This window comes from Grammomys surdaster, unplaced genomic scaffold (assembly GCF_004785775.1).
Source record: "Grammomys surdaster isolate TR1022 unplaced genomic scaffold, NIH_TR_1.0 242, whole genome shotgun sequence".
Lineage (NCBI taxonomy): Eukaryota > Metazoa > Chordata > Mammalia > Rodentia > Muridae > Grammomys > Grammomys surdaster.
This window is the reverse complement of record NW_021604687.1, coordinates 3,047,562-3,072,430: the sequence shown is the minus strand read 5'-3', so window position 1 is coordinate 3,072,430 and position 24,869 is coordinate 3,047,562. Positions and strand designations below refer to the sequence as shown.

At 36.4% G+C, this 24,869-nt stretch overlaps 1 protein-coding gene across 1 annotated transcript in view; it reads right to left on the bottom strand.

The window, feature by feature from the left end:
- Positions 1-24,869, bottom strand: part of Grm5 (glutamate metabotropic receptor 5) — a 492,924-nt gene that overhangs the window by 1,049 nt on the left and 467,006 nt on the right. The window contains exon 9 of the mRNA XM_028774696.1: positions 14,039-14,134. Coding sequence (XP_028630529.1) covers positions 14,039-14,134 — 96 coding nt within the window. The remainder of the gene's footprint in view (positions 1-14,038; positions 14,135-24,869) is intronic.

The following is a 24,869-nucleotide window of genomic DNA, read 5'->3' as shown; positions in this document are numbered from 1 at the left end:
TTTTTTTTGCTATTACAGCAAGGGGATCAAGTATTAGGACAAAGGACCCCTTGTCAGTATTCTGCAGGCATTTAGACTTCATCGTGAGCACAGCTATGGTTTGTGTTGAAAATGCAAATGTGGAGGTTGGCACCATCACGATGTGTATGGAAAAGCTTGGCATAGAGCCACAGGCTTTTTAGGTTTAGCAGCCTCCAGATGGAAACATTAATTAAGCCAAGACCTCAACTCACCAGCAGTTACGAGAGGGAGGGAGAGGTGAAAGAATCAAGATTACCACGAAGTAGGCAGTAGCTCCAGCTCAGCTTTTATTCTGCAGGTGGGCTTATATACTTAGGGATTTCGGTGTGAACTGATTTTGAACATGGTTTTATTTAGTCTGGCTTATCTGCTGGAAAATACGAATTTAATGAATACACACACACAGATTTCTAATTAATTAAAAATTTCTACACCATAGGAGTTCTTATAACTTTGATTTTAGGTCTGCAACTTGAATAATTATTCCACCAGAGAAATTGTCCTGTATTGCCTTCAACACCTATTACAGCAATCTAGAATTGGGGTCTTGATAAGTGTTGCCTTGCTGACAGAAGTTCTGAAGGCCTTCATGCCTTCTTCTTCCTGTGCTCTGGAGGCTACTCTGATAAGGATGTATATGATACCTCACATTCAGAATCTGCATTTTTCTTTATGCCAAAATGGATGGTAGCGACCAGAACACAGATGTTCCTGTCAGAAACATTATGGTGGCCAGAGGATAATACCTGTCTTGCAGGGATAGCTCATGGAGGGATCTTTAGGTGAATCTTCACAATGATAAATTGAAGATGAGATGGTACCTGTTACCTTTGGTCCAGCTAGTATTGTTCTACCCAGTATAAACAAGACATTAAAGAATGAAAACTTTTTCTCTCAAGCAGTGATTAGTTTGAGTAACTGAAGTTAATTGTTTATAGGACTCATTCAAAAAATGTATCCCAAATACCACATGTGCCCTCAGGAGATTCCAATATTCTGGACTGGGACTGAAGTATCAATGCATTTTTAATAAGAATTTTATTTTTGTCCTTTCCCATTAAAATGACTCTGCTGGATGTGTTTCACAATCTGAGAACTTCTGATGAGAAGTTGTTCTTGTTTTTTGGTTTCACTTACTCCACCGGCTTCCTTATTGGAGGGCATGGCTGAGTTTGTCAGGCAGAGGCCTCAATCCCCCCATTTTGAGGTTTCTTGCCTGCATCTACCAGAGGACTAGAGCTAAGACATTTTCCTGACAACAGACCATCCTTTCTACAGCTTCCTTAACAAGACTCTTCTTGGCTCTTTCTCATTCTGCTTAATGCAACTCTATCATCTTTTGTACTTTACAGTTTTCCTTTCTCTGCTCCTTCATGTGACTTCGAGTTCTGTGTAATCATATCGGTATACTGCAACCTAGTATTCTCCATAATTCAGAGTGTGAAATGACCTCCACTACAACACTTGTCTGGGAGAATGGATGAGTCATTTCCAAGTTTGCAGATAGCTGTACATTTGTGGTAGCAGAAGGGTGCTGCAAGATGTTCTCTTTCCTTCTAATAGTTTCAGTACTTATCTTCCCACTTTGCATTAACCTCACTAGGAGTTTATAATGCCTTAATCTTCTCTTCCAAGTGCCCACTAACTTCTGCAGCACAGCACAGAATTGCTCAGGTTATTTATGGGATTTGATTGAGAGGATGGTTGCCAACTAATCCCACTTTCTGTTACCAGCAGCCTAAGAAACAGGCATCTGGAAAAGGGTAATTAGACTTTCAGGTCACTGCATCCCTTTGAATACAAAGCATGGGGGAGAAAACAGAAGCATAACTGGACAAGCTCTTCCAAGTTTTACCCCAAGGATGCTTTAGTTTCTATTAGGAAGGATTTCCAAACATGCACTTTTTAAAGTATCTCTAACATTTTCTTTCTCCCTTCTCTCTCTTTCTCTCTCTCTCTCTCTCTCTCTCTCTCTCTCTCTCTCTCTCTCTCCCTCCTTTTCTCTTTGCTAGTCCCTCAACTTACTGTGACAGAATATAGCTTCTATGTAAACAAGGACAGTCTTCATGCATAGTTGCTCAGTGAGATCATGCATTTATTATGGAAAACATTTGCCTAAATGTGTAAGGAAAACATCGTAAGTAGAAAGAGAAGGAGCAGGAGAAGGATAAGGGGAAGGGGAGAGAGTGAGGGACACACCACACACACACATACACACACACAGCCAGAGAGAGAGAGAGAGAGAGAGAGAGAGAGAGAGAGAGAGAGAGAGAGAGAATGACTAGATATAGAAGAGACCAGAGAAATGGAGTCCGATTATGAGCACTTCTTTTCCCTGTGGAACATGAACAAATTCCTGTCCCCTAGTAAAAGGGAGCTTGATAAGACAGAAAACCTACTCACACCAGTCTGTTTCTTTGTAGAATACAGTTTCCACAAAGACAATGACTTTAACTATTCTGTTCTATGAAGGAGAGTCTAAGCAATTAAGGCTGAATTTGACTCTTCAGCTATCAGGTTCAATGTTTGGTGTCAGGTAAGAGATCTTAAAACCTGGAGTTTAATTCTGAATCTGACATCCAAGATGGTTGGAATAGAAAAAGCATTTTCAATGCCTCATCAAGAAGCAGTTTGTTTGATTGGTAAAAGTTGTCTTGAGGATTTAATTAGACAATGTAGGTGAAAAGGTATGGTAAGGAGTGGGTGTTTCTTGTTCCATGTAGCACAATGTGTCAGAAAAAGAAATTTGTGTATTTACTGCTATTTGCTTTGGGTTTAAGGAAAAAGAGAATTTCACAGAAAGTAAACAGTTTGTCATACCATAAAGTCTTCCCAGTTGTTTCTTCTTTGTCTGACTGGAACTCGTAGTCCTGTGGCCAAACCCACCCTAAACTTTGTTCTCCTACACTGTTTTCTTGGGTGATAGCATGCAGTCCATTTTATTCATGAATGCTCTCACTGTCCTTCCTTCCTGCTGCTGCCTTGCTGCTCCCCCTTTGCTTAAGCACATCTTGTCTTCCCTACCCATGTCTACCTTAATCTTTCTATGTGTCTCTATCTCTGTTTCTCTCTCTCTCTCTCTGACTCTCTGTCTCTCTCTGACTGTCTCTGTCTGTGTCTCTGTGTCTCTATCTCTTTCTGTCTTTCCTTTTTTTTTTTAAAGCATAATTGTCTTTGGAAAAAAGGTCTTCCCACCCAAACCATACTCAGTTGGATTTTCATAACCACAGCATTTAGGGATGTAAGCATTCTGCTCTATATCTGCCTCATCTGCTGTATGGGATGCCTTGAAGGCACAGACAGTTTGTTCCTTGTTATATCCAATACACCCAGTGAATTTTATCAAATATGAAAGTTGCTTAAATTATTTTTAGGCAATTAATCAATTTGTTTTGTAATTTATGCATGAATGCACACATACACACACACACACACACACACACAGAGAGAGAGAGAGAGAGAGAGAGAGAGAGAGAGAGAGAGAGAGAGAGAGAGAGAGGCACACCCTAGTTTTAGTGAATCTTCTCGCTGATGGAAGCATACAAAGTAATTTGGGTAGTGGAGAACTCAGATTGTTTTTTTGAGATCCGATTCTGACTGATGTTGGCAGAACAATCACTTAAGATGTTTGTACTCCTTTATTGTTAGCAAAGAGTAGGAGAATAACCATCCACTGACATTACTTCTAGAAGAAATCCAGGTGATTATTTTGTAGAGAATATTCAACCAAGTACAAAATCTTTGCAAATGCAGAGGATTATTCAACATCATTACAACTTCCCCTCAAGTGAAGTAAAATATATATTTATTACTTCAATTGAGAGCTTTTGTTTCAGCTGCAGGATTATATGTTTGTTAATGGACAGTGGTAAAAGAAAAGCAAAGGAATTGTTGTTTACTAGTGTATAACACTTTACTTTTCCTTAGTGCATGTACTGAAAAGTAGAGAGGGAAGAGACAGATTAAGACAATCGCTCCTACTGAGGTGGGGACAAAATACCACTTCCTGTTCTTCCAAAGAGTATTAACTTCTTTCAAAGTAAAATATCATATAATCTAACATCTCCCTTTATGGAAATTTTCTCCTTATCACCCAAAGAAAAAAGATTGCAATGTTACTTGAGAGTTCTCTTTGGGTGGTTAGTTCCTTTTGTTTACATTTCCGGGCTACCTAAATGGTGCCTTTCACCTGTATTCTCAGCAGTTGCTCTACATCCCTTCTCTGTAGGACAGATAAATAATTTATTTATTTCAATAGGCTCTGAATGTCAGGTCAGTGACCTCTCCAGCTTCCTTATTCATCTACCCAAATTTGAGAAAATTAAAGCATCTTGCCCCAGCATGCCACCATTAGGCAGCACAGATCAGAGTGTGACCATCACAAAGGTCTGTAGATTATATAATTTTGTGTCAATATTAAATGCACTTGAACATTCTGTGTAGTTCTATCCTCCTTAGAGATATTTTATGGTTTTGGTGTGACAAAGGGAAAAATATAAGCATTTAAATTTCATTTTGTTGAATTAAAAAAATACAAACCCTTCTTTTTTGTTAAATAGTTTATTAGTACCTTCTTAACTTATAGAAATTCAGGCCATAAGAAATGAAATATATCTCCTAAAAGTCATTTTTTTAAATGGTCTTCATTAATGAACTTCTCTTGTTTGTGTGTTTTGGTTTTGAGGGCAGCCAGAAGGGAATTATACTGCAATCATGTTCTGCCTAAGACAAAAATATTGATGAAAACAGCAAAAGAAACTTGGAACATGTTTAGCTAATGGTGCCTATGTAGAATTATATTAGAAAATAGTATACTAATGAAAAATATGGAAATTAAGACTATTACAAGCAGAAAATATGCAACAGTAGTTATATTGCATGATTAAAATTTTTTGTCAGTATTTTCTATAATTTTGCTTCAACTATAAAATTTTATTAAAAATAGGAATTTAATTTTGTTTATATTCAAACTTTCCAAAAGTAGGTATTTTGAGCTTTGCTTTAAAGTTTGCATAATGATTTTAAAACAAACAGTAAGCAACATACTATAGTATGTATTATCTATATAAATATCTTCAGTTATGGCCAAAACGTGTGTAAAAAAGCTATCTTGTTGATATAAACTATTTAAATATGTCTGGTATTTTACATGTTAGAGACTTACATAGAAAAAACATTCAGCTACAAGGAAATGAAGTTGAAGACTAAATTGCCAAACACAGATGCAAACTAAAAAATGACACCATCTTTTATGTGTGTGGTACTGTATAGAGAGCTTTTAGGAATGACTTGATTGTCACGGTGCTGGAATTAATGGATCAATGATGTTACTGGCTTTTTAAAAAATGAGACAACCAAAGTTTAAAGAGATTAGGTGGCTTACCCTACTCAGTTGTGTTAATAAAGGGCCACACGAGAGAAATGCCAAATCATGACTTACAGTTCTGATTTCAGTGCCCAAGATCTTACACTAAATACACACACACACACACACACACACACACACATTTTTCTTATTTTATGGAAGAAAAAGTTAGGTAGTGTTTAAAGATAGTGTGTGCTTTAAGTAGGTAACGTAGTCATTTGATCTATATTCTGTTTTACCCCATGCCTCAGTGGTTCTCAGCTACACAGTTTCTAAACATGAGAGAAAAAAAAGCTTCCTGTACCTCTTATTTGTCATTAATTTCAATAGCATCGGTTGATCAGGCACCAACATTTGCCAGCTATAATGACTACAGGCCACTTGATAAAGGCATCTAAAGCCAACACCCATATATGTTGATATTATGGGACAGTTGTTCAGACTCTTTTCATGTTTTGATTCAACAAAATCGCTTTTTCAATGAATGGTGCAGGTTCTAATTGTATGAATAATCTAGAGTCAGACCATCTTAACAATTCTGGTGTTTGAACAAACAGAGGCACAGTGGTTTGAATGAGAATGGCCCCACAGTAAACCAAGTACTATTGTTCTGTTAAAGAGAAAACAGCAATACAATGACTCCTAATGACATACTGTTATACCCATGGATCAATGCCTTACTTAGCCATAACCAAAAAGCCCTCTTTTTGCAGTAGATGGGAACTGGCACAGAGAACCACAATTGGACAATGAGTGGAGAATGGAAGATTTTGGAGCACTCCTTTATAAGTGAATTTCTTTATCTAATGCCTCTAATCAGGGCTCAGGGGGTATATGCAAAAGATACAGAAAGACTGTGCAGAATCTGAGGGAGTGAATGAGTCTAAGGAGACAGTGCTATAACAGGACTGATGCACACATGAACTCACAAAGACAGTGGCAGCACCACAAGGGTTGTGTAGGTTCAAGCCAGACGGAGTCTCAGAGTTGAGAGAAGAAAGCAGACAAGGACTCCCACCTCTAACCAAGAAGCTATCAGCAATTTATAACCTCTGGTGAAGAAAAACTAATTTTTTTCCAGTCAAGTCATTGGGCAAATGAACCATACTTCAGGGTAGGCCTTGTGCTCAGGAGAAGAGAGCTAACATGAAATGAAGTCAATGGAATTTTCGTAGACTTTCTGTGTCATATTGCTTTGTTTGGACTTTTTTAAGTATCATTTTTGGTCTTTTGATGGTATATTCTAGTTTTCAGTTTTGTGGTGTGTGGTATATGGGTATGCGTTCCTTGTTTTTTTTTCTTTGTTTTTCAGAGAGAAAGAGAAAGAAGGTGGATGGAGTTGAGTGAGTGAGGATAATCTGGGAGGATATAAGAGAAGAGAATCATGGCCAGAATGCATTGTCTTAATTTTTCAATAAAAACATCAAATTAAAAAAATATTAAAATAAATAAAAATAAAAATGTTTCCCCAAAGGCTCATATATTTGGATACTTAGCCTTCAGTTTATGGAACTTTGGAGGAAGAATTAGAAGGCATGGCATTGACAAAGAAGGTGTGTGATAAAGGTGAGCTTTGCTTTCAAAAGACCATGCTATTTCTAATTAACTTTCTCTGCTTCATGCTGATGGATTAGATATAAGCTCTCAACTATTGTTTCAGTGCCATACCTGCCTGCCTGCTCCATGCTCCCAGCCTTAATGGTCATAAACTTTAACCTTTTGGAACTGTGAGTCCCAAATCCAGTGCTTTCTTTTCTAAGTTTCTTTGGTTCTGGGTTTTATTATTGTAATAGAATCCTCACGACAATAGGCAACAAATGATAGATGGTATCTATGAGTGACTTTCATTTGTCAATGTTTTTGATATTGTAGATGAGAATTATTAACAGGGAAGACATTTTTCAACAGTGACAGAAATGAATCTGAAAAAGAATATAGGTCCAAAAGAAGGCTATTACTCCTTAGTCACAATATTTGACATAGATGAGGGTTTTTTTTCCTTTTCCTAGAACTTTGAAGTGAAGAAGACAAGAAGTAGAAGGCTGCAAAGGGCAAAGACAGTGTGATATCATGGAGCAGGAGAGCAAGAGTTCAAATTTCAGGGCTTTGACATAGAACAGATAACAAAGTACTTGAAACTCCACAGGAAAGAGAAACGATTGCCAGAAGTAGTAGCTAGAGAAAGATAACTTCCCACAATGGATAAAATGCATCTAGGCTTCAGTGGTTGACGGAGCAAAATGAAATGCTAACAGAGAGAAAAACATTGCTCTCCATCAAGGAAGCAGAATCCAAAGTTTAGAAACCCACAACCAATGTCTGAGAGATACACAATTATCTTGTTTGACTATGGGGCGTTGACGTAGCAGTCAAAGTTTCGAAAGATAGCGTTTGGGCTGTTTGTTTGTTGTAAGAATTCTGTGTGGGCGTCTCTAACTTAAGGCTCTTCACTTCCTTCTTTTTTTCTTCTACTATTTGAATAACTTACCAGTAAATTGCTTTGAGCTTTCCATTGTCTGAAACAGACACAAGGTCTAACATGGACCAAAGAATTTAAGCTGATTGGCAGGTATAAATGTAGTCTATAAGCTTGATTAATAAATCAAAGAAGAAAAAATACCCATGGTCCATTTCTGTTCTATTTTTGTACTGTAAAAGTCTCAGTTATTTAATGCTATGTGTTTGATTTCCTTTTCCTGTATTGTTTGACTTGGGGTGTCATCATCTATTATTGCTTTGAACTTTCTCCACTGCTTCACCTATTGGCAGTGTTTCAAATTTAAGCACTACTTCCATACAGGAAGATGTTAAAATATAACTGATATTTGCCAAGTTAATTGGTGCCTTAGAGACTGAAGAACAGAGAAGTGATTTAAGCAAGACAGGGTTATTCAAGAGGTAGCTTTGCTAGTATAGGAATACTGTGCCATGATGCTAAGGTTCAAATGAGTGTGACAGGTGAGAGTGAGATAGATTGTTCTGGGAAGAAAACTGTGGGAAGAAAACACATTTCCTTCTGCTCATTGTGGTTTTCCTCTTAGCACAAAACAAACAGACAAACAAACACAAAAACCCTTCAGAAAGAGTTCCTACTGAAAAAAAAAATGTGTTTTTCAAGGAAACTAAAGTGCAGCTTAATGCAGTCTAAAGACTGAGTACTTTAAAAAACATAGATTAAAAAATCTATTAATGTTCATATTATATATTTGACAGAGAACTATATTCCACCAACTTTTCTATCAGTTCCCGTGATAGGTTCTTTCCTGTCTTTCTTTCTTTACTATCAATGACTACATATTTCTATAATAATTGCACCACAAATTATTTCTTCTCAAGGCTTTAATTTCTAACAAAATTCTCTTGGAAGAAGCACTTTGCCTTACCTTCTGTGGTATAACAGTAACAGGAGGCCTTTTCAAACATTGCTAAAGTACCTGGTGCTACCAGTACCCAGATTGTTAAGGTACCTGTTGCTATCTGTACTGTCAATGCTGCACCCATGTCCCCAGAAAGAGGCAGTGCTTTACAAAGTAGAATGTACCATTGATTATGTGCTGCAGTTCGGCATCTTATTGAGTAATTACAGCTTTCCTTTTTAAATTAATTGCTTTCTTCTGATCCATGATTCAGTTACCTGCACTGAAATCTAGAAACTAAAGCATAGATCAAACTGACATATACCGTCTAAACTTTGTGTCAAGTGTTCCAGCTAAGATCAGAAGAGGATTTAGGATTGTGTAGGTTTTCCCAAAATAGGAAATGATAGGTTTTCAGCAATCACTATAAAACTCACATTGCGACTTAGTAAAGAAATAAAACAATGAAACAAAACAAAACAAAACAATGTACAGTTGTTTGTATGTGTAGGCTGGTCAGGAAGCCAGAGACTTTGTAGGAAACTCAGTTTGATTATAAGTCTTATATAAAGCATGATATTGGAGAGAGTAACAGAGTCCTGAAAGAGTAGAGCTGTATTTCAGTAAAACTTCACTGCTCATGAGGTATTTTTACGTGTGGTATCAGAATTGACCTTGATGACAGCTCTGTTATAGCACTTTTCTAAATGGCCTACTATTTGAGAGTCAACTTCCACACTAAATCTAGAGGATCCAGAGCACAGGAGCTCCAGTGCTCATAATGGTACCAGGTGTCAAATTGCAGTCTGGGAGGATTAGTGAAATGAGGCAAATTATACAATCCTGAGTGTTCAGCATACATAGGTATTATTACAGTAAATATGAAAATTCATGTGTACGGATCTTAACTAAATTGCTGAAGTCAAAGTGACTGAGAGAGCAGCGTGTCAAACCTACAAGGAATATGAAGCATAATGGTGAAAAGCTGTTAGGTGTGGAAAGCTCATTTACTATCTGCGTAAGGTATCTTGTTTTGTGCACAAATGATGAGCGAACATCTTAACAGAAAACCATGTTGAAGAATCAGACTGATTCATGAGACACAGAATTAGATGAAATGATAAATTTAAAACTTCACATTACTCAGCTTTCCAAGATTTTATCCACATTATGAAGGGAGAATAAAAGCAGGAAGTACTCTACAGAATCTAGCTTGTGTCTCTTCATCAGAAAACATTTTAATTATTTCCTTCCATTTTATAGGAACTCATGTACTATGACATGACTAAAAAGAAGGGTGAGAATGCGGAAGACTGGTAAAGCACCCTGATGATGCTATGTATACTAAATGAAATCAGTTATTCAACTAATTAGAGTTAGCTCTTCAGAAAACTAATGTTGTGAAGTATCAGCAATAAAAATTCCCATTTTGAATTCATAAAACAAGCTCAAACTATCTTCCTTTCTTCTAGCACTGGTGTGTGACTACACCTCTATATACTTCTTTAGATTAATAGAGCCCTTTCTCAGAGACAAGTAACTATGATGGTTCTCTCTCATGGGTAAGTATGAACACATCAGAGGACAGACCTCAGCAACTGTTCTCTGTGTCCCTGTAGAGCATGGAGAAAATAATATCCATTTTTGAGCTTTAGTCATTCCGGGGGGGAGGCGCATTATATATGAACTTTCATGGCAATACAGCAAGGTTGAAAGAATACCCATGTCTATAGCACTTCCCTTATCAGAATCTCTTTTACTTCTGCAGTCCAAAGAATTCTGACATACATTTAGATTGGACACTGAAAAGACGAAAAGTTCCACTATATTCAGATGCAAGTTCATACACAAACTGTGAATTTAAAGCGAATATAGAAACATAGTACATCATTAAGCTAGCGTGTCAGTAGGTGCATGTGATGATTTAATTTTTGTAGTAGTGTTTCGGTCCAGGAAGGAGGGCAGAAGTGAATAAGTATGAGGGTTAATTTTGACCGTTAACTTGACAGGATTTAGAATTATCATGGAAACAATATCTGGTTATGTCTATGAGGGATTATCAAGACTAGGTTAACTTAGATAGGAAGGACCTCCCTAAATATTGGAGGCACTCTTCCATGTTCTCAAGTTTCAACCCGAATAATAAGAAAGCAAGCAGAGTAACAGCGCTCAACACCCTCTGCTTCTTGACTGTGGATGGAATATGATCAATTGCCTAAAATTCCTTCCACACCTACTTTCTCATAATGACCAACTATACCCTCAACATGTGAACCAAATAAACTTTTCCTTATTTAATTTCCTATTTTGTCACAGGGAAGTGAGAAAATTAAGGAATATAGAGCCCATCTGTCTCTGGCCCTAGCAATATACTAATATAAGATGATATGACAGAGTTAGCTCTCTTGTCACTACTGTATTCTCTTGAGCAGCCACCAAACTCTGGGGGAATAATTCCAGACAGAAATTTTTCTATCTATTCTGTGATTTCACTAAAGAAACCAATCATATGAGAAGTACAATTCCATATTGGGTTTTTGTGGTCAACTGAGTATCTTTTAGTACTTCCCTGGGACTGAGTGTTTAATAAACAACTGTAAACAGGTCCAAGTCTTTACAGAGGAAAGACAGTGTGAGAATACAGGCCACTACTCTGAGTAGTGATCTGGGGAGACTTTAGGAAGAACAGAAAAGAAAAGGAAGCCTTGGCAGCTGCCCAGAGCAGTATCTTTAGGTGTGTCATATATGTCTATTTATCTTCCTGTTAAATCACTGTTTCCCAAGTAAGCCAATTGGAACTAATTATTCTAGCTCTTCTCTTAGAAACTGCTTTCATAAAATGTACTCATACCTTGATCTATTTTTAATGTTCATTTAAAGCTTATTACTATCATATATCTGTGTATTTATGAGAACACAAGTATAAACTTGGAAAAATACACTCATCTTGTGACTGTTGGCCTTACTTTTTGTGCAGTTTTGGATCTTTTTCTCTCCTGAGGCATCCTTAGCACATCAAAATACATTGTTTCCTTTCTTTTTTCTACCTTCTTCTTATCTCCTCTTCTTTTTCTCTCAGTCTTTTATTTGATCCCAAGGATGTGAGAAGAAAAGTTATCATGAAAAGATCCTATTTGCTCTGCTTCTCTGTAGGGCTCAGAGTATTACTTCTAGCAAAATACCTTTACTCTCACTTGGACTAGTCCCCCTTTTCTCCTAGGACATATTCCTGAAATAAGCCTTGTGATTACCTTGATCACAATCAAAGAAGTGGACACATAACTTGAATATTATTTTGCTGTTTTAGAAATTGTAGACTATTCTGGGAGTGCATATTAAAATAGCTACCTCTGTACATCTGAATCTGACCTGAGACATTTGGCCTATTGGATTTTCTATGCCTCAGCCCCACACTGTATAGCCTACTCTTTTTGTCCCCAATTTTCATGCTTAGTAAAGGCAGCCTTGTGAAAATCCAATCTCTGGACTGACTGGATCTAAGAGTTGTAGAAGTTGATTAAAAACTTTTGAGGCCACTAAATGGAATACCTGGGAATTAGTGCTTATCTTAAGTAGCTTCACAGAATCTTCCAGATGTATAGCTTATTCCAAAATGTCAGTTTAGAATCTGACTAAATTGAAATACTGTTAGATAAAAAAAGAGTTTGAGGTTGTACACCCATGATTTTCTCCAGTGTGCTTGATAGACAGCCACATGTACTGGATTCGGAATTTCACTTTTAGGCTTCATATCAGAAGTCACTCTGGACAAAACTATCCAGCTTTCAATAGATGTTATGAATGTTCTCTTGTCTACTGTACTCCAGAGCTGCTGGCTTATTTTACAAGGATAGAACTTATGCCATTTTGTACTATCTAAGTGAAAGAAAATAGGATCCAAAATGTAGTCTGTTAGACCACTTCCATAAAACCTTCTGTTAAGACCCAGAGATAGCTGTAGAAGAGATTATGAGAAGAAAACTATATAGACAGAAGGGCCTATATGTGTACACACTCATTACATTGTTTTTGAGAGCCATGAACCTGATTTGTTAAGCTCTTAGCTATGGATTCTCTGATGTCAACCACACAGTTCCTGAAATCATTTTCACAGACTGCCATGAATAGATTCCAACAGTGGTGCCCTGTAGTGGTTCTTGATAGATGTGAGCCATTATTCTGAAAATGGGAAAGATCCCACCACTGAGGAAGCAAACAGAGTTTTTTGGAGGTAAAATTTCAACAGGAGTCAACAGTCTTAACTTCTGATTACACAGCTGGCCTCAAGCTCTCAGCACATGCAAACACAAATGGATGCACTTTCTGAACTTCCTCATTTCACAAATAAACGACAATCTGCAACACTTATACTTAAAAGCTCCATATAACAGTTGAATTGAGAAATGACCCAAAAAATAGAACAGGAGAGTTAGCTCACAGTGAGGTGATTTCTCAGTACACAGTTTTTTGTTTTTTTTTTTTTCAGCATTTTGGAACTGTTTAATACAACCCTGATTGCCTATGTCTCTAGAGCCCCTTTCTTAAAACGAAGTTGCATGCAAATAAAGCACGTTCATTTCATGCAACACAGCTCAGTTGTTGCTGATAGTTTTAAGTGCCCCATTCCACAGGGTACAACTCAGTTGGAAGTCCCTAGTACAAAGAAACATGCAGAGCACAGCGATAGGAAGTTTTCACCACCAACACAACAAAGTCAAGGAGCTGCAAAGCTACAGTAGCCAGAGGAGGATTAGCTTTCCTGAGTCCAGTTCAAGAAATGTCTCTTTCATTATAGTCCGCTAGTTTGGCTTTGTCTTTGCTCTTGGCTATGATATATTACATTCAAAGTAACTCACATTAATTTCCTGGCTCAGTATTCTCTCGATTGCAACCCTTCCCTCAAATCCAGTCCTAGACTTTTGTATTTGGTTCATTAAAAAATTGGATATTTCTAAAATATGAATTTCCTCCAATATCTTCTACTTTGCAAACTCCAGAGCTGTTTAGCCAATAAATTAAAATCCAACGAAGAACTGACTGTTAGCTAAGGCTTCAGACATGCAAAGCGCACAACCCTAAGAAACAGCAGCATCTGGGACAGGAGGCTCCCATTAGTTGACATGATGATGGTATAGGTTTTGTAGATTAAACACAAACAACAAACCAATGGTGGCCTGCATTGGACTTACTGGATGGGATGCATAATTGAGCAAGGACCCAGACCAGGGAGCCGCCTCTTCCTCTAGCTTGCATACATTTATTTGACACCACCTCAGGCCACTCACAGTTTTCTTACCTGCTCATTGTTGCTCTCCCACCATTCCCCATACTCCCTTTGGGGGTGAAACACTCTATTTCCGACTTGTGCTGGGCCAGTCTCCTGTCTTTGTACCTGGTAAGCATGAACAAGGACAGGAGCAAACAGAAAGATGTGATTGTGTGCTTAACCTCATGGCTGAGGAAGAGCCATGACTGCAAACATTGCACCCCACACCAAAACAAGGATTTCTGCTTCTCACTGTAGTGGGAGCTGATCTGTGATATTTACTTGATGATATCAATGGTATATGGAAATATCAGAAAAGATTGTGTTACTTTCGGATTAACTCTCATGAAATATATACTTTATGTAATAGATTAATCTATATATTTATCACATATGTTAGGAAATGATAATAATTCAATTCCCAGCATCTAGAAGAGATGATAATTAATCAGTAAAGATTTGTTTAGTGCTTACCATGCATCAGACTCTGTACTAAAGCTTTACCTAAATTTAATCCTGCCAGAGGTCCTGTGACAGAGGCTCTGTTATGGTTATTTCCATGTTACTAAAGAAGAAATGTGAAATTGCAAAGATTAAGTAAATTGACAAAAACAATAAGTAAGTGGTTCATCTGGATGTTGAATATAAAGTGCAAGTTTAGAGCCCAACTTTAGCCTTCCACCATCAAGCTTTTACAACTAAACTGTCAATCTTTCTCCTTATGGAGGGATATGATATCTGAATATTTATGGACATTCTGGCAATATTAAAAGAAAATGGGCCTGTTAGATAGAGAGAGAGATAGATGAGAGTATCTCCCTATATAAATCTACATATATGTTTAAAGGTTTATATATATAAATGAAACGTTCCTATAAACATTAAAAGTTTTGTAAGTCTTTTTTCTTTTCTTCTGTGGGCCAGTTTTTGGTAGCCAAAAATTTGGAATGTGGCTCAAATACATATTTTACAGAACCAATCGCTCAGCTCCCCAGGGGGGCTACAAGCTGGTTTGTCTAAAATAAGTAATGACACCTTTTTAATATGAATCTATAGTGTGTACAAGATGAACCTTTCTGAGAGCTCTTTTGAGATGGAGTGTTGGTCTAGAAATAGTTTCTTACTCATTGTTCTAAATCTGTGGGTTAAGAGGAAAAACAGTCTGCTTTGCTTCCAAATAAAAAGAGTGAGAGTTTCTTAACTTACTCCTCCAAGTTTACCAGCCAAACCAATAGAAAACAACTTCCAGTTTATCTTGCAAGGTACAATGCTTGAGAATATATACTTTTTTCTCATGGGACTTGGCATGATTCTTGCTCTTCATCAGGCAATGAGAAAGGAAGTTTCTATGTGAAGATTTGTTAACCCTCTTATACATAAGGTTTCCTGCACCATATGATTCCTTCTGAAAGCTTTTCCGCATCCTTTAAACCAAGAGTTTGTGGCTAAAAAAGCCTCTGATTCCACCTTTGTATCCAGGGCCTCACAGGTGGTGAGACTTAGAAGTGGGCTAGAAACAGTATTTCATACCCAAATCACAGGGCCTTCACTAACATCTAACTCTTCCCTCATTTTATGCTGAGAACAACTTATTTAAATAGTCTAATAATGCATTTGAGACAAGGGAAAGGTCATATATGAAGGCTACAGTGTGGGCTTAATAGATCTAGGCTTTGAGGACAATATAAACTTATTTTTTTTCAAAGGTCAAATTTGACTACATAATGGCCAAGTAAAGAAAAAAGCCACTCTTCAGGTTTCTTCAACATATAAACGAAATGCCATTTCATCCCCTGGAGTCCACCTAGGCAGGAAAAGCACAGGAATTTACAGTCCTCAAAATAGGCATTGGTAAGAAAGACCTGATGATAAGCCAGTGTGTGACACAGTGCATCACAAGACATACAGGGAGTAGGTATGCAAGTCTCCAAATGCTCCAAATTATTTCCAGGAGTGCCCAAGGACAGTTCAAGCCAAACTTCTAAGGAAAATTGATGAAAAGATTCCAGATAAAGACGGGCAAATAGCATTAATCATCTCCAGTTTAGAAGGAGTGAGGTTATATTTAAAAAGCTGTTACAAGTATGTTATTGCAGATCCTTAAGCTTTCTGGCCCTTAAGCTTGTGAAAACGCATATTAGAATAGCTTGCCAAATATTCCATAAACTGTAGACTCCATACTCAGTCATGGAAAGGGGAATATGGAGAAAGCTGGAGGAGGAAATGTGGGAAGGATATGATCAGATATCATTGCAAAACTGTATTAAATTCTCAAGAATAAACAAATTGAAAAATAAAACAAAAAGAAAAAATATAAACTCAGACATACAGAAAATAAAACCAAACCAAACCAAGTAAACAAAAAAAAAACTTTTTGCTCAGACATGAAATTGCTGACTTGATTCATTCAAAGATTCAGTTTAGAAACAAAGAAAGACCATGATGAATAGTCTCATAAAAGAATATTAGAAGTGAACATAAACTTTGAAAATATTCACGAAGCTGTCAAGGAATACAGTATTCTCTGTTCTGTATAAAAAAAAATTAAAACAAATGCAGGAAGAAGTGTTCAGGTGTTGCAACTAAGCAATCAAATATAAAGAATGGGTTTTGTTGACTCAATAACTCTAGTCAATGGAATTTGTTATTAGAAAATAATTCAATAGATGTATATATAGCTCTGTTCACAAACATTTTCTCTTTTCATATTTTTAAAAAAAGTCCTCTATCCCCCGCCAAAACCCTAAACACGAGCAAACAAAACACTGGAGAATAGTTCAATAAATTACAACACAAAATATTACAGAAATGTGTCAACTTTTATATTGAGTAAAGCCTTCCATTTAGCTTCCAGAGAATTCCCAAAGGACATTGTTTATTTCCACTTACAGAGAAGAGTTTTCAAAAAAAAACCATCTTGAGTCATTGCCTATTCATGGTGGACTTTCCTTCAATATTGCCATTTGTTCCACCATCAAGAGAAGTCTTGAAGTCATGGATTTAGAAGTTAGTCCTAAGATGCTTTATAAGCATAAATCATATTTATGTAAGAAAACATTTCAGTCCATAGGTAAATGTTGAGTAGAGGATGAAGTGCCAGAAGTATAGGGCCAACCTCAAGGAACATTTCTGAAAAGTATTAATTAAATGTTATATGTATTTTTGGATTTATCTCGGATCTGAGGGATTTTCAGAAAATTTTATTATTCTAATAGAGTTGAGTTGCTTCCCAGTGGGATTTTATCCTTATATTTTATACATAATTAAACAGGCAGGCCTGACAGTAAGGAGTATCTGGGGTTATAATCAGACGATGACTTATTATTTAATATGCACCTACAATACAACACACTCTATTCTAAAGACATACTCAAATATTCTGAATTAATCATTATAAAGTTATTGACTAGGTACTAATCTTGTTTCTGTTTGACCAGTAAGAAAGTCCTAGAACATTGGGAAATTGAGTAATTTGTTCAAGGGCACCAATATATATTTCATCCAACTCAAATGCTAGCTACAAATATAACTAGTACCACAGTTTTGTCTTTAAATAGCTTGTGGGATATAGGTAACTATATTAAGTTTTCAAAACTTTGTCATTATTTCTTTTAGATTGTCTTGGACTGTGCTTGTGCCTCAGCTCTGTCCTCAATTTTCTTTTTTTTTGTCAGGTTTTACAAAGCACTTTATTTCAACCAAAATAAAATGAGGTAGGGGTAGGAGAAGGAGATTGGAGTATTTTGGGTCAATACAAATGTGTGTAGTGTGAGGAGCACAAGAAGAAGAGCCAGGCTTACTGTTATTACAGTTGCTGAAGCCTGGAAAGGAAGTTACAGAGAGGAAGAATGTACCCATGAAACTCAGTGGTATTCAGAAAAGAGGACTAAAGACATAAGTCTGGGACTAGGCATCCATACTCCAATTCTTTCTATTCCTTTTCACATTATTGGGGCTGACGTTGAGATGTAAAGCGAATAAATAAATACATTAATTTAAAAAGAAAGTCATTTTAATTAAGGAATCAGATGAATCAGATTTTTTTTGGCCTTAGAATGATAATTTATGGTTATAGAGATGTCCTTCATTTGTAACAGATGGATTTTCTCAGTTTGCCCTCTTTAAGTGAAAATCTGTCATTATAAATGAAACATTATATTAAGTGGAAAGGAGATAGTTTTACTTTTATAATGGGAAGTCAAGGAAGCATTCACTAGTGATTCTTGATTCTTTACAGTTATGTGTCTGATGCTGAACTAGGAACTAGTTGTGTGGTTATTTTAAAATACAGTTGTGTATCATGAATGAATGTGACTAACATACAGAAGTATACACATATTCTTTGGTACCTATGGGAGATTTTTTTCCCAGATTTTTTGTAGATAATAAAATCTCCAGATACTCACAACCCTTAGGAATAGTGTGGTATTCATAAAAACAAAAGAAATAAAAAATTCCCCAAACCAATCAACCAAACAACCAAAACTCATACACATATCTCTTTCTAATTGACCTATGGTGGCTGTGGGACACTTTTAAAAATTGCTAGTTAATTTGAGAATGTTCACCCCACTATGTGCAGTGCTATCCCTAAGCATATGGGGGTGATCCCTATAGGAAAGGTAGTTGAACATGAGTCTGAGAGCAAACTAGTGAGCAATGTTTCTCTTGGATTTTAAGCTCCTGCTCTGCTTAAGTTCCTGCTCCACCAGAGTTCTTGCCATGAATTCCATCAATGATACACTGTAATCTGTAAAATGAAATAATCCTTCATTTTGCAGACTGCTTTTGGTTGAGATGTTTATCACAGCAATGGAAAGCAAATTAGAGTAGCCACATATTTGTGTGATTTTGAAAAGTATATGTAATTTCATTTCTTCTTTGAAGAATGGAAGTAAAGCTACTTCTCTCACAAGATTGGCATTTTGCAGAGATTTGAGCATTTCATCTTGCAAACACACTGTGGGTTGAATTCTATATGATTGTGATACTATAGACATAAGAAAAATCAGTGTAATAACTTGCTTAATGTTGGATGAGTAGAGAAGACAAAGTCAGACACACATTTGGGTTGATGAACTGTCAGGATTGTGTTCTAGAATACTTGATTAAAGAAAAGAATTGTACTGAAGTGATAACTAAAAGAAAACAAAACTATCAAAAACTCAACGGGGGAAGGCCATGACTCAAAAGAGAAGGAGGAAGAAACTGAGGCCAGCTAGTACTCTAGGAGCTTCACAGCTAACATTATTCACATGCAAACAACAGCTCACAGAGCTAGTTAAGTGTTGATGTTGAGATTTATACTAGGTGATACTGACCACATAACTAACTTAGATGCATGCTGCACACCTTCTGTAATAGATGCCAGATTTGTGGTTGAGTGAAGGAAATACACTTTATAGCCTCTGTACTCAAGGAAGCCAGAGTAAAATTGAGATGGCAAAGAAGCCCAACATAGATGAACAATTAGAATAACACTGAGTTTATGAAGGGAGCAATAACTACTTCCTAGGTGTTGGAAAGACCAGACTCCTAGAATTAAAAATGGAAAGAGCTACAATGAAGGTAGACCTCATTCTGGCCTGAGAGACATAGTGTGTATAATTGTTTTTAATAATTATAAAAAATGTAAGTGGCATGAAAAACTAATTCAGTGAAAAAGATTAGAAGATGTTTTTTTTCTGATACAATCATTCTTTGTCATTAGAATGAGGCATAGTTTACCCAAAGGCCTTAGTTGTTTTTATCTTCTCTAAGGAAAACTACAAACGGGAGACGGTAGCAAATAGCCTGGGCAAGCTCACTGACTTGCACATAACTATTGATGAATAAAATAAAGTTTTGTAAATTCCAACAAGTCAGAGACATCATTCTATATCAGTGTCTACAACAGTCATATTCTTCTGGGGTTCCAATTATTTTCCCCCACCCCCGGGTAAAAGAGTAAGTGGTTGAGAAATGAAACAGTGGTAGATAATTTCAGAATGGGGCTAGCAACAACTAAAGGGGATTGAACAAAAAAGAAAAATATCACAATTAGGACTGGCACATCTGCTTACCGTTCATTGTTTTTGTTACATCCCTGTCTCTTCTGGTATTATTCCTTTATTTTTACTTTTGGTACACTTTCTGTTATTCTCACAAATGCTTATAGTTACCACAACTCTTTACGGATGCTATTGCTTATGTCTTTGGGTCTACTCTAAGGAAAGGCATTGACTGGGGGGAAGGACAGTATTTTATTTACTTTTCTTTCTGAACTTTAATGGAATCCAGGGCTTTGTTTATTATAAAGATGTCTTCTAACACTCAGCTACATTCCTAGTGCTATAGTTTAAAAAATATCATCTAGCCTCAACAGACAGTACTGTGAATAATATTCTCCAGCAAATGATATCTCCTTTTTATTATTGCCTGTGACCTTGCTTTCCTCTGACAAGCATCTAGCCATTTCATCTGCAAGTCTATTTTTGATGCATGGTCACTAATTTACAATTTCTTCCTCCTTAGATTACTGAACTTTTAAAATTCATTGAGCCTTTCATGGTTTTGTCTCTATAAATGTGTGTACTGCTTTCACTTGTCTCCAAAGGAGAAGAGCCCCATAAACCCTCTCCCACATACTTTGGACATCTCAATTCCATGGGGCTCTGCTGCCCTCTAAGGGGCCTGTTCATCACATACCTGTCAGCAACAGTCTATGCACGGTTGGTGGTGTCTCTTGTTGTAGGTATGTCATGTCCATGAGAAGGCAGCCAAGCTTTAAGATCTTTTGCCTATTTCTGTACTGACCAGTTTAGAAATCTGCAATGGCTAGGTAATGTAATGTGTGTAGGAACATGAGACCTGCATTAACAAGCAAATGAGTGTGTTTATGAAACCCAGACTCACATGTTCACAGTGTAGTTGATGCCAGAATGGTCTTTTGTTATGAGAGTCCCATCATCATAAAAGTAATTTGAAGATTCTATTAAACTTTATGATATTGAATTCAATATCTGAATATTGAAGATGGATGAATGAATGCCATTTGAACTTCTGTACTCGTCTTGGGAAATTGAGAGATTGTACTTAAAATAATTTGCTGTAACATTGTGCTTCCTTATTTTCTTTACATATCTGGTTTTACACTGAACAAAGCTCTTTGCTATTTATCTTGATTTCTGTGTGACTGGAACTGCTGACAGCTATTTCATATTTGAACCCTCTTTTCCCTTTTACGATATAACATCATTCAAGTCTGTAGGAATCAGATAATACTAACACCTCCACACTATTTCAATATCCGCAGTCCCTGTTCTTTGTTCTATCAAACTATATTTCAAACCCAAATTCTCTGACATGTACATCAATTTTTTTCCAGAAAAAACTTAGGATGGTCTAACTAAATAACCTCTAAGCATAACTTTTGAAATTTTCCAATCAATATTGTGTTTTTCCAAATGTGTTTACTTGTTTGCATTGCCAAAGAAAAACAAGTATTTAATTTATCCTTTTCTTTTTTGGTCATGCTACCTGCAGTGTAAACTTCTTCAATAGATAATTAATAATTACAATTTATACCAGGTCCTTTTTCTCAAACCATCTGGAGTATGATTTAGTTAAGGGATGAAGAGAAAGGTGAAACATAGCTCAAAGAATATGAGAGACAGCTATGAAATAAAACTGGATCAATTGTCATAAAGGATACAGTTTTAGAATGCAGACTTCTGAGTCTGTTTCCACTGGTATAAATGATGGTTTGCAATGATGGCACATAATACTTTGAAGGAGCTTGATGAGAATTTGTTCTTGTGTGTGTGTGTTGGGTAGGGAGATGCATGTGAAGGCTGACATTCAGAGTCTTTATCAAACATTTCTCAACTTTTTTTTTGAGACAGAGTCTTTCAAACATGCAGCTCACTAATTGAGTACACTGCCTACCCAATGCCTCTCTAGTACTGGGATTACAGGTGTATGCTGCCACACTCAGTTTTTTCCATGGGTGATGAGGTCTTAATTCAGGTCCACTTGATTGTGTGGCAAGCACTTTATAAATGGAGTCATCTCCCTAGCCTCTGTTCCTTTCTTCTTGTACCAGCCACCAGGTTCAGCACCACGATTAACATCTAACAAAATATAAGACCTGCAGAATGCTTTGTGCACGAGTGTGGGGGATGGGCTAGGAAGCATGCCTTAGAAAATGAAACTGAAAAAGGATGGCTGGATGACTGAAGAAAGACTTTCTTTATGCAGAAACCTAGGAAAAGGTATTGCCTATTTTCCCTTGTTCATCTTTTTATCTGCATTAAAGAAATGGAGCTTGAGGGAAACAGAATTACTGACTCACAGAATTATGCCTGACACTTACGTTTCTCTCCTATTAAGTTTTATGTTATGAGTTATGATTGCATGGCCCAGACATGTCGTATCTATGGCACTTCCTAGATGGACTAATAAAAGACATAAATAACAAAAAGTGAAAGAAAGTATAAATGAAAGGAAGAAAGAAACCCAAGTATCTATGTAATTTTCATCTTTGTTTCTTTTTCTTTTTTTAATGCTTACTCTGTGTAATCCCAGCTCTTCTGGAACTCACTCTGTAGACCAGGCTGGCCTAAAACTCAGAGATCTACCTGCTTCTGCCTCTCAGTGCTGGGATAATGGCATGTGCCACCATGCCCAGTCTGAAACAAATATTTCAAAATATATTGTATGGGTACAAACAAACAAACAAACAAAATCACTTCCAGTTTTATCTTATCACCTATGAAATTTCCATCAATTACTGAAAAATATTTTAATCGAATTTAGATGGTAATGAATGAGGCCAGTAATATCTCAAACACATTAAAATTCACTGTTGTCATAGGATTCAGGAACATTGATTCATTATATAAAGGGAATGTTTTATATGCAGTCCATCAAGATCAGTCAGACATTATATTCCCACAGAGATAGTTCAGTTATCACAGAGCCGAACATTTCAAGTAATCATTTAAAAGCCTTTCTCATTCCAAAGCAAAATACTTTAAATATGTTGTCTATAAGAACAACTTACCAGATTTAAGTCTTTGCATTTCCTTTAACAGGTCCAGGGGCAGATGGAAATATGTTTACATGGTTTATTAGGATATTACATGGGGTGTAGTGGTACATAAGAATGAGGAGAAAATGGATAATAAAGGATGATGAGGAAGGATATGCTGAAAAGAAATTTTACATATGTATGAAATTGTGAAATTATAAATATCAGCTAATTAACTAAAACGAAAAATGACTTATTCTTTTGAAAGATTAGCTACTGTTGAGTTCAGATTCACCACTCAGATTTATTTACTGAGATATTAGATAAATGAATCTCTGCTAGTCACTGAACACAAATTTCTAAAAGCAGACACTTTGTAGTTGCTTGTGAACTACAAAGAAAGAAAATGCCTATAAAAAACTTAAAATTTAATATGGTAGGAAAACATGTATTGCAGTGCAAGACACCTCAATCTTAACATTTGGTATGTATTGCATTATCATAATTTACTTAGTGAACATGCAAAAATTATGTGCATTATTTAAATACAGGGTCTTCCTACACTGTATAAGCATGTCTTTAACTTTTAAGATCCAGAAATCTTCTTGCTGTGGCCTTCTGTGTCACTAGTACATATGGTTTTGTTGTGGCCAACAACTAAAAGAAAAGAAAATTGAACATACAAACAATACAATAAGATCTTATGAATTATACATGAAGAGATTTAAAAGGTCATATATATTATTTAAAAATAATTTTAATATTTGGATTATGAATTGGAGGGTGAGGTTATGTTTTTTAGATTTAAAAATAAAGATTAGAAAGTAGGCGTTGGTAGAGGCAGAGAAGATTATCTATGCACAGGCACAAGTATAGAAAACAAAGAGATGGTTATGACTGTGTGTATCTCTGCAACTATGGCAATTTGATCCTGTCAGATGGTATATGCTTGGATTCCTTGACACAAGACTACTCTTGGGACATTGGGGCTTGGTAAGGCAATACAGAACATGTGAGCAGTTATGACAGAATGTTTTGAGGACACAGTCCTTGGTAATATCAGTGAGAATACAGCAGAAGAGATGAAACAAGTGTGATAAGTGACTGCCTGGATTTGATGGGTCAGGGGAATTGAAATGTCAAAGATGATACAAGTTTGAGAAATTAGTTTCAGGTTGCAGCTTTCATTTGGAGAAGGTATATGAGAAATAAACTCAGTTATAAGATCTAGAAAGGAAGTTGTGTTTTATTTCTTGGCCAAAATATTTTCTTCTGTTGATATACCTTATGCATAAAAAGGATTCACATGGTCAAGTCATTCGAAAAGTTGACTTAAATACTTGCATGAAAGATATGCATAAGAAATTGCTTTGATTTGCAACTCTAATCAATCATTTTGAAAATACATCTTCTGGAGTCTCATACTTTAAGATATACGTTTATTTATTTTTAAAGTGATTTATGAATACAGTTCATTAAGTTCATTCTTTGTTGTCTATACATGTATGTGCTTAGGGACTGATCACTTTGGATTGGATATCCTATAAAAGGGCTTGTCCCTAGAAGAGAGAAAAAGACTGATTCTTTTTAGCAACTATTAACTGTATAATCAAACAGAGGTAATGATCTTGAGATGGGACCTAGGGAAATATGGAGTTGGAAAGGTGGAGAGGGCTGCAAAGAAATGATATGTTACTGATGTATCAAAACAACCCTGAGATTCCATCTCACACCAGTCAGAATGGCTAAGATTAAAAACTCAGGTGATAGTAGATGCTGGCGAGGGTGTGGAGAAAGAGGAACACTCCTCCATTGCTGGTGGGACTGCAAGATGGTGCAACCACTTTGGAA